The sequence below is a fragment of the Pleurodeles waltl genome, chromosome 1_2 (genome assembly GCF_031143425.1).
Source record: "Pleurodeles waltl isolate 20211129_DDA chromosome 1_2, aPleWal1.hap1.20221129, whole genome shotgun sequence".
Lineage (NCBI taxonomy): Eukaryota > Metazoa > Chordata > Amphibia > Caudata > Salamandridae > Pleurodeles > Pleurodeles waltl.
In genome coordinates, this window is record NC_090437.1 from 71920226 (window position 1) to 71931243 (window position 11018).

An 11018-nucleotide genomic window follows, 5' to 3' on the forward strand; every position below is an offset into this window, starting at 1 on the left:
ATCACAAGACCCTAAATTTGTACTCGATCTGCGTTTGGAGGCATACTGACACATTCACATAACCCAAGCACATATAGCTGTATGATGTGAAACCTCAGACTTCGCAGACTACACATACACCACAAGACAATAGACAGCAGATAGGGATATGGCCACAGCAACACTGATAAGATAGTTGGGAGTACAATGTGTGTAGACTCCAGGAGCAGGAACCATGTCCACATCTAAGACCCTGCTCATGTACTACACAGTTGCCCTATCATCTATGCCACTTAGCAATGGAGGTAACCCCAACTCACATCCTGCACGGCATTTGAACACATATATGTAGCACATCCTGCGTCAATGCGTCCCAAGCCTAGTCATACAGTAGCTACCTAGCACACATTTCACAGCCTTCACACATTGCACAGGCTGCACCTATCACTCACCACATAACCTAAGTACGAATGTGAACTGCTGCGCTGCCCTCAAGTGCCCAACCACCTCAGGGTACGCCACCGTCAAAATGCAGGACATAAGGGGGGGGTCAGGGTCTGACGGGCACCCCTCACTTGTTGGGAGGACATCCCCAGCTGGGCCTCACCGGTCTTCCTCGCCCAGCATCGCAGGTCCTCCCACCGCTTCCTGCAGTGGGTGCTCCACCGGGCATTGACCCCCAGGGTCTGCACTTGCTTGGCGATGGCACGCCAGATCCCCTTCTTTTGATGGGCGCTCACATGCATGGATAACATGGAGAAAAGGAGACAGTCAAGTAGTGTGGCATCTTAGGGACTGCATTGGACACAACACATCCCCTGGACAGATGAACATTTCAACCATCCAGTTGTCTTCACAGCCCACAGCCAGGGCCTTACACAAGTCAATCATCCTCATCCCAAGGCTCCATCCACATTCGTACCACTCACAGACAGAACATTAATAGTGCAGTCACCTGCTGCCCTGGTGCCCTATACAACTGGGCATACAGGGTAAGACACCCTCCAGAAGCTTCTCAAGTTCCTCATGTGTGAAGGCTTGGGCCCTAACCCCTGCAGCATGTGGCATCTTGGCTACTAGTATCAGAACACAGGCGCACACACAGTGAAGGTCTTCTCAGCACGAGTGCCAGGAGTCAAGTAAACATGAGCACAAAAAATGGCAGTCACAGCTGCCGCCGACATCACCGTCACCACCAGCGGTGATCGTCATTGGCTCATGTCTCCCATAGGCAACCATGTTAACCTATGAGGAGTTGCACTGCGGTTGCGACCGTCTACCACTATGACGTCTTAGCTCAGCGGAATTCGCTCACTTCCTGTGCATGCAGGACAGGCGGCTGCCATTTTACTACTACAATGTGTATGGGGGGTTTACGAGGTGTGTCATGGATGTATAATAGTGACCTGTGCACAGCTCTGCTGCGTCCACACAGTCCTTCATGCACATAATGATTGCCACTCCCTCCTATTCCCAGGTATGGTGGAAGAATGATGGTGGGGAATGCTTCTGTCTACAGGCCGATGGTCGATCTTGCCACCCTTGAAGAGAGGCACATCATCCAGTTCTATCAGCTCAACCCTCAGACCATCATGGATCTTGTGAGGCTGTTGGAGCCGGATCTGCATCCTGGAATTCATCATTGCAATGCCATCAAACCCACAGTACAGGTGCTGTCAGTCCTCCACTTCCTTGCCTCAGGGTCCTCCCATATTACAGTGGGTTGGGCAGCCGGAATGTCCCTACCCATGCTCAGTAATGTCTTGAAGAACATCCTATGTGCCCTACTGAAATATATTGGCAGCCATATCAGGTTCCCCCAACGTGATGATCTGCCCACTGTGAAAGCAGCATTCTACGCTGTGACGAAAACTCTACACCACTTTCCAGATTTCCATACAGTTTCCAATATGCCTATTACCTCTGTGTACATAGGTGACTCTGGTTATCCGAACCTGCCATGGCCACTGACACCTCTCAGGCATCCGACTACAGCAACAGAAGACTGTTTCACTGAGGCCCATGGTAGGACTCAACAGGTAATTGAACGCACCTTCGGAGTGCTGAAAGCCAGATTCAGATGCCTGCACTTTACTGGAGGGGCCCTACTGTACAGACCAGCAAAAGTGTGCCAGATCATTGTAGCATGCTGCATGTTGCAAAATTTGGCTATCAGACGTCACATTTCATTACTGGATGCTAAGGAGGGTGCGGCTGTGCCAATGGATGATGAAGGGGACATGGGGAGTGATGAGGAGGATGATGACAAGGATGCAGCTGATTTCAGAGCAGAGCTGATACAACAATACTCCCACTGACATACAGGGATGTGTCAGAGCCATGCTATGTAACCAGTGGCATTGTCTGCCATGAGCAGGGCTGCTACCAGGGTTGTGTATTCAATGTGGGTGTAGTGTGTACACATTACTTTAGATGTGGTGCTTTAAACTGTATCACAAAACTTGTTTATGATTGCTCCCCCTTCTGGCACTGTCACATTAATTGTAGGACAATGGTCTTCCTGTTATATATGTGATGGCTGTACATAATGTACTCATGATAGATAAAGGCATAGACAGAAACTGTGCTCAAAGGTGTTTATTTTTATGATACAAGTGCAAGGGCTGATGAGTGGGGTGTTGGTGAGTGGGATCATCAGAGTAGCTAGTCCACCTGTGGGGAGTCATTGTCCAATATGATGTCCATGTGAAAAAGGTGTTATGACAATAGACAGTCAACAAGGTGTAGACTTACAAGGTGGTATGTTCCGAAGTTGCTTACTTGCTGGCGGTGGTCTTGGCATCAGTGGAGGCTGTATGTCTGGTTGGACATCCTCGCTTCCGTGGGGTTTCCTCAGCTACAGGGGAAAGAGTGCTGGTGTCCTGCGTGTCCTGTGGCAGGGCCTCCATTCCACTGGTTGCGGCTGACTTGGAAGGCTCAGATGTGATCTGGATTATGGTAGGGGCCTGCTGTTGGGAGGTGGACTGATACTGGATGGCGGCAAGTTCCGTCAGCACCCTTGCTATGGTGGCCATGGTGGCATTGTGGTTCTGCCACTGCTGCAGGGCCTCCAGATGGTTCTTCCTCTGTAGCCTCTGGGACTCCTGCAGGGTAGTGACGATCTGGGACGTGGTGTTCTGGGTTTGGTGGTATGCACCCAGGACCTAGTTAAGGGCCTCCTAGCCAGTCTTATGTTTTTGCTGCCCTCTCCCTTGGACCACAGATTCCCTCCCACTAGCCTTGCCCCCATGTTCCTGTGCCCCTGGCACCGTGTGCCCACTCCAGTAGCACCAAGGTCTTCATTGTCTGGGGCAGGTGCCCTTGACTCAGGCCCCTGTACTGAGGGGCACACCTTTAATTGAATGGTCCATGAGGCACAGGTTTGGGGAGGAGGGGCTAGCTGTATTGAAGTAGGAAGGGTGAGTCCACGGTGTCTAGGTTGGGGCTGCTGGAGGTGGACTGGCCAGTCGCCCCAGATGGCCCAGGCATTTTGTCATCCTCCAGACATCCACTGAGGCCTTCATCCTGGGGCGGGGCTGTCTGACCGTGGCACCTAAGCTAGATGGTAGTAGCAAGGTTCACTGTGGATGGAAAGGGTGAGAGTTATTACGTGGACATTTTGTTGTAGTATAATGGTGTGCCGCTTGCAGTGGGTGGATTCGTTACCCAGGGATGGCAATGACATTTGCAGCACTGCATGGTGAATGGCCTTTGGGCCATGCTTGTCATGTCAATTGTAGTTGTGGGTTTGCTGTTTGACATTGCTGTAATTGGCATTGGAAGTGAGGTTGTGCTGGCTAGCAGTCTCGGTGGGCCATAGGATGCATGTCCATGCAGGTGCACGTGTGTGAGGTGTGAGTGTGACTCCGATCCGGCATGCCTAGTGATGGATTGTGGGAGTGGTAATTGAGGAGATAGTGAAGGTTTAGCACGCATTGTGCGGGATGGGTGTGTGGATGGTGGAAGAGGGGTAGTGTGGCATGCAAAGTAGGTAGGTGGGGTGATAGTGGGGGTGCATTCTTGTGGTTTGTGATATGATGGGGAGTGGTAGGTGCTTGGGAGGCATGCAGGACTTGAGTGGTTAGTGCTCATGGGGGTGTAGGTTCCTTACCAGTATCGATCCCTCCAATGATTCCTGTCAGGCCCTCTGGATGCATGATGACCAAGACCTTCTCCTCCAAGGTTGTCAGGTCAAGGGGAGAAGGTGGGGGTCCACCGCCAGTCTTGTTAAGGGCGATGTTGTGCCAGGACGCCATGGAACAGACCTTACCCCTGAGGTCGTTCCACCTCTTTCTGATGTCCTCCTTTGTGCGTGGGTAGCTGCCGACTGCGTTCACCCTGTTGATGATCCTCTGCCATAGCTCAGTTTTCCTGATCCATTGATGTTTGCTGTACTTGTGCTCCCATCAGTTGTGGCTCAACTCTGACGATCTTGTCCACCATGACCCACAACTCCTTGTCAGTGAAGCGTGGGTGCTTGTGGCATGACATGTTGTGGGGGTTGTGGAATGTGTGGATTCTTGCTCTATGTGTAGTGGTTAGTGGGTCGTATATCTCTGAGTCGTGGTGATATTCACAAGGGTTTGTGGGAGTGTGAGGGGGTGTGTATTATAGTGCAGTGAACAGTTGTGTGTGGTGTGTGTATATGATTCAGGTGTGGGGCAATCGGGCTGTCCAATCTGGTGTTGCCTTCTGTTGGCGGTCATTTTCTCACCCGCCGAGGTGCACACCGCCAATGGTTTCCCGCCGTGCATGTTCCGCTGTGCTGAATTGTGACTCATAATATGGTGGGCGGAATGGTGTCGGCGTGGCTGGGCCGGAGGACGGACAGTCACTCTTTCGCCATCAGTGGCACTGGCGGTGTTGGATTTCTGGCTGTGTTTCATAGGGTTGGTGTTTGTGTCTCGTAATACGGCGGACACTGTACCGCCAACACTGGTGGGATGGTGGTGGGATTTTGCATGCGGTCTTGACTGGAGACCGCCAAACTCATAATGAGGGCCTAAGTCTGATCACCATGTCTGGTAATAGTCTTGCTGATTCTTGGGGCCTAGGTCCCATCCTGCTGATCCTTTACAATGCAGAGATATGACCCTCAAATTTCCATTATCTGCATTAGAAGATGCAAGTAAGCTGAGCTCTGGGAGCACCCCTACCACATTCCGGCTGATCACAGTGTCTCTGTGTAGCTTTGCTTAACTCTAAGCAATTGGTGCAGTATTGCTGACACTATTGAATATTATATATTTGCCATAAATGCCACAAGCAACGATACATCAAATCTAAAAAAATAATCAAGTCATTGAATACTCGATAAGTGATCTGTTATTTTAACTCTTTAATAAAACGTTTGCCAGCTTCATTAATATGTGGCTCTGTTCTTTTTATTTGAAAAAAAAACTGTGTTCAATATTGTCCTTAAGATAGATCTTGGACAATAAATGGCCATCATCTTACTTAAATCAAATAAAGTGTGAGAAAGCCTTAAAAAGACAAACATTGCACACAATATATATTGTTCCACTTGTATTTCTAGCATCCCAAGCAATGACTGATGCTCTAAGGCCCTCATTATGAATGGTCTGAAAAATAGGCTGGAATTACCTGTCCCAAGAGTTACTGATACAGGGGGTACTGATCACTCAGAGGTAGGGAAAATCTGGCCTGTATGAGTTGGATTCTGAAAATTCCTCAAGAAATTAGGAAGTACCAAGGGAATTTGTAATTGTGGTCTGCTTCTCCTAGTAACAATGGTCTGGTTGACAGCACAGACAATTATGTGAGTATCACTACAGAGAGAGGCTTTGGCTCCGCCCAAATGGTGGTAGTCCAGGAGTACATGTTTTGATTGGGCAGAGTTATATGCTACCAGAAAAAAAGTGCCTGCCCTCCACACAGCTGTGATAATTTCATTTATTTATCCAGCTGCCTGAGATTGAAATTTCAGGACCACTGCCATGACATGGTAATGTTATTAAAGTGTCTTAAATACTCAACAAAATTTATGGTGTTTTCACTAGCAGCAGCATGGATGGGAGGAGGGCAGTTTTTAACCTACAAGGATTTTTAGGTCTGGCTTGACAGTACAATTGACATCTGGATTTTCAACATATGACAAAATTGTTCTACATGTATCCATTGCCCATGATATTTACTAATAATTTGTATTGCCATACATTGTTCCCTTAAAGCCAGACCTATTGGCTTTGCCAATGTTTGTTCCTCATTTTTCCCTGTTCCTCATTTTCCTCCAGATGTTCACCTGAAGATTTTGGCGTTTTCAGCAGCTAAAATATCTGTGCAAAAGTAAAAAATCAATAAAAAACATTAGAATGCTGACGGGGCTGGTAACTGCTGTTACAGGCCCTAGTGAGATTTAGAGAACACTTATAATGAGAGCCTAAGACTATGGCCTAGATCCTCAAAGTTTTAGCTGCAGGTTAGCGTTACTTTTGTAACTGATGCTAAACTTTTTTGGGCATCACAAACCAAAGTAATTTTGTATTTGCATTTGTTTGTGTGGCAAAGTAACGTAAAGCATTGTGCAACACTGCTTTGCATTACTTTGTGTTGTCACCCATGCTTTTTGCTGCTAAACCCTATTCTGAAACACCAGAAAAAAGGGTTTTGCACCAAAAATTAACGCCACTGAAAAGCAGGTGTGATACAGAGAAATGTTTTTATTTCTCCCTGCTTTTCCGACTTTGGATGTGTGCTGCACTGTACAGCATACATCTAAAGTAGGAAAAGCATTTCCACTTGTCTAGGCATGGTATTTTGTACAGGAATTGTACCCTTCCTGTACAAAATGCTAGACTCAAGCACACATCCTTACACTCTGGCGTTAAGGTGTGTGCGTGGCGCACGGGAGCTGAAATCAGACCCCACACTAGGAAGAGGGGAGGAGAGTACCATTTCTTTGTGAATATGGCACTCACCAGCTCTCTTCTTGTCACGCAGTGTAACCTTTTTTGGCTACTGCACTGCACTGTGTGACTCCTTTCAGAACCTGGGCCTATGTATTCATGCCTTCTTGCTTTACTAATTTCTTTCATGCCACCTCTCTGATGTTACCCTTCCTTCGCATGTTTGTTACTTTTCACTCTCTATCGCATCCCTAGGCTGACAAAGTTCCTGCTAACATCAGAAGAACATTTTGAGAAGGCTTCTTCAGGGAGACTGTCACTTTCCTCCGACATTAGGTTGTAATAGGGAGCAGTGGCTGCCTCTTCCTGTTTCAGAGCTATGCTTCTCAGCTCATGCACTAATTCTGAATTCCCAAGTTAAGTTTACTTGCTTTGAACATGCAAAGTCTTTAAAATTGGCATGCAGCTTTGGTCTGTGCCAGCAAAGCAATTCACGATATGGCCCCAACTGCTAGAAGTGTTCATCTCTGTGAAAAGGGCTTTCTTACTGCATTGTCTTATGTAGTACCTGAAATTACTTTTTTAAGCTGACCTACCTTGTGCACCTAATACTGATAAGAGACATAACTTTTCCGCTTGAAATCCTCTAACAATTCTTGGTTCGGAACTATCTATTTGTATCCTGAAGTGGTACTGAAAATAATGTAATGGCTTTTATTTGTAAATTCCGTATTGCTTTTGGCTAAAAAGGTTACCTTATTGAAATATGAGGTACACAAAACACACCACCAATAATTAGCACCTGCCAAATACTATTTGTCCTCTTTCACCAAAGAAGTTTGTGAGTCACCTCAGCCAGGCTAGACAAGGCTTCTGAGTAGAATTTGAAATCATCACTCAATGAGTAAAAAAGCTGGGAGCCATCAGCAGTCATCAGCATAAATCAAAAACTCAAATCCGACCTTCTAAACATTGTTTAAAGACTTCATGCGCACATTACAGAGCACAACAGGACTCAGCCAAAACACCACCAGTGCGGGTGGACCGCCGCAACCAGTGATAGACGTCTCCAGGCTGCCGGGGACCATGTTTCCTCCAATCATATTACGACCGAGCACACCATCAGGATTTCCGGGGCGGTCTCATTGCCACGAAAATGCTGGTGGAAACGATCAACATAAAAGGAGACACTCACCTTCAGGAGTACAGACATGTCCGCAGCCGCCATGGAACCCAAACTGGAAGTCTTCCCACTGCTCCTGCTGGCCATACAACTCCAGAACCAGCAACTGTGACGAAGACAACACCTGTAAGTACACCCACCTAGCACACACTGGAGTGAAGGCCATTAGTACACACCCACACACAACACACAACCCAGCCACGGCTGGCCACGCCCACACACACACAAAAACATACACCCATACTAACACACAAACACATCTACATACACACATAAACACAAACAACACACACCACGTCCAACATACACGTGTCATACACACACCACACCCCACACACACACCACTGCCACTGCCAGACACATCCACACACAACAACACAGAGTCACACAACCACAACACCAAACAAACATATTGGCAGAGAGGCGCAACACACACGTCCACAGGAAAACGCATTCTGCCAGCAACACGTAACAACAGCACACAACCAATACAAACAATAACACTGCCAAATGTGTCACATCACATGCCACGTCCACCCAACACACAAAGTACATCACAGATGCATCACAACACATACACCACTGCCACACAATGCCACACAACACCAACACAAAACATCACAACAAGTCCATAGCACAACTCACCCATGCAACTCATGCTGCCACACAAACACATTACATACATTGAAGACACACACCAAATCGCACAAATACAATACATACATCTGGTAGGAAAGGCAGGACAAGTATGTAAACCTTGACACCAATGGTGACTGGTGCAGATTTATTAAAATCATGTCCTCAGTAAATAAATAACTAAATACAACAGAGGCCTTATGGCCAGTCCATAGGTGTCTATTGCCCCAGACACACTGGGCAGCGTTCCTGGCCCCAACTTGACTTCTGACTGCAAAGTGGCTTCCACATGGCAGGGGCCTCAATGGGGCATGCAGGCCCCTCAGGAGTGATGGGGGGGCAAGGTGCTGGTTTGAGTTTGGGAGAGGGGTCCTTAGGTTTGGGTTTGGGTGGGGGGTCCTTGGGTTTGGGTTTGGGAGGGGAGCCTTAGATTTTGATTTTGAGGTGGGCTTTCCCCTTCGTATGGCCCTGAGGAGGAGGGCCATTGCTCTTTGTTGTGCTAGTAGTCCCCGTAGGTGGTGGGGGAGGGGCATGGGCACTACGAGGGGGGGGCCATGGGAGGCCTGGGAGGTAGAAGGACTGGGAATGGGGAGAGAATGAGGGTGCCTGGGGGAAACAGGGACAGGATCAGTCGGAGGGAACTAGGCAAACTCATAGAGGAAGCTTTTAGGAACTCAAGGGAGGTCATGGGAAATATAGGTGGGAGGAGAGGGAGAGGGATTGGTTGTGAGGTATGTCTTGATAGGTGCCTTGGGTGCAGGTGCATGGGTGGAAGCCATGTGTGTGCTGGGTGTCTGTTGGGTGGGTGAGTGAAGGCGTTTAGGTGGGTTGGGAGGAGGGGGAAGGAGATGTAGGGAGATGACAGGGTGGATGTGTGAGTGTCTGTTGGGGTGGAGCCTGCAGGTAAGGTAGATGTGCTGCATGCGGGTGTGGGTAGTTGTGGTGAGTGCGCATGTGGTAAATGGGGTGGATGTATGGGGGTCTGCTATTGTGGTGACGGTGGGCATGATGGGACTTGTGGATGGATCTGGGAGTGTTGATGTGGTGAAAGAAGGTGTGAGTGGTGTTGTGTCTATGCAGGAGGAGGTGGGGGAGTCTGTGTAGGGACTGGATGTTGTTGTGTGTGCATGTGAATGTTGACTGTGTGCATGGCGGTGGTGGGACTTGTAGTGCCTGTGTTTGTCTTTGTGAACCGTGTCTGTTGATTTGGATGAATGCTGGTCTGACTGTGTGCTCTGTATGGGTGTGGGGAGAGGGGTGTGGGATTGGGAACAGAAAGCTGGAGGGGGTTGAATGATGAAGGACACTGGCTGCCGTAAATGTGGAAGCTAGAGCCTGAAAGGATCTCTGCAGACCAGTAAGAGCACCGTGAATGCCCTACAGAAAGGCATTGGTCTGCTGCATCTGTGATGCCAGACCCTGGATGGCATTTATGATGGTTGACTGTCCACAAAGATGGACCTCAGGAGGTCAATAGCCTCCTCACTGAGGGTAGCAGGGCTGACAGGGGCAGGAGCAGAGGTGCCTCCAGTGAAAGAAACCCTCCTGGGTGAGTGGGCACGAGCAACTGGGTGGGGAGCTACAGGGATTGTGGTGCTGGTAAAGGGGGTGGTGGACAAGGATGGTGCTGGGCTGGACCCAGATGGGGCTGCCACCACCAGGGCACGTCCATTGGAGGAGGAATCCAAAGAGGATGTTGTTGATTTGGTCTCCCCCGTGGCACGCCCCTTGCTCTCCGTCTCACTGGTCCCCTCGGCTCCACTGGTATCAGCCTCCTGTGTCCCATGGGCTGCAGCTTTCCCACTCGCCGGTGCCCCTTCTCCTTCACCTAATGATGCTGATGCACACAAAGACAAAGGAGGAGAGGGAGGGTGGGAGAGAAAGAAAGGGTACAGTGGGTCAATACCTACACATCATGCACACAAACGGACAACTTAATTAACTACTGATATGCTATGCCGTTGCATACCATTACATTGCATGCCTCAACTTTGGGAAATCAGAGGGGAAACAGAAGCAATGCAGTCTAATACAACTGATGTGGGAACACTGGCACCTTCGACTACATGAAGGGTCATGCAATTCACAGTAGCACAGTCCTTGCCACACACCCATTGTTGTTTACATAGACATACCCTGTACACCTTACTCTACTGATTCTTGCATGCAAGGTAGCATGCCAACAAATCCATCAATAACGTGCCAGTTACATTTTTTCCCGTGCAGCCATCTACATTTACAGTCTGAGGCAGCTGATTTGGATCACACCAATTACCTCTGCCATAGTGGCAGACCATTAGTGATGGCAATGCCCTGACACCTCAGGTATACTGATGTTGATGGAAGGAGCTGGT

General features: G+C 48.7%; 1 protein-coding gene across 1 annotated transcript; it reads left to right on the forward strand.

Moving 5' to 3' along the window:
• The first annotated feature begins 1502 nt into the window (after window positions 1-1502).
• Window positions 1503-2297, forward strand: LOC138253538 (putative nuclease HARBI1). The gene has a single exon (XM_069205793.1). It carries the CDS (start codon window positions 1503-1505, stop codon window positions 2295-2297), a length of 795 nt encoding a protein of 264 aa, XP_069061894.1.
• Window positions 2298-11018: the final 8721 nt, after the last annotated feature.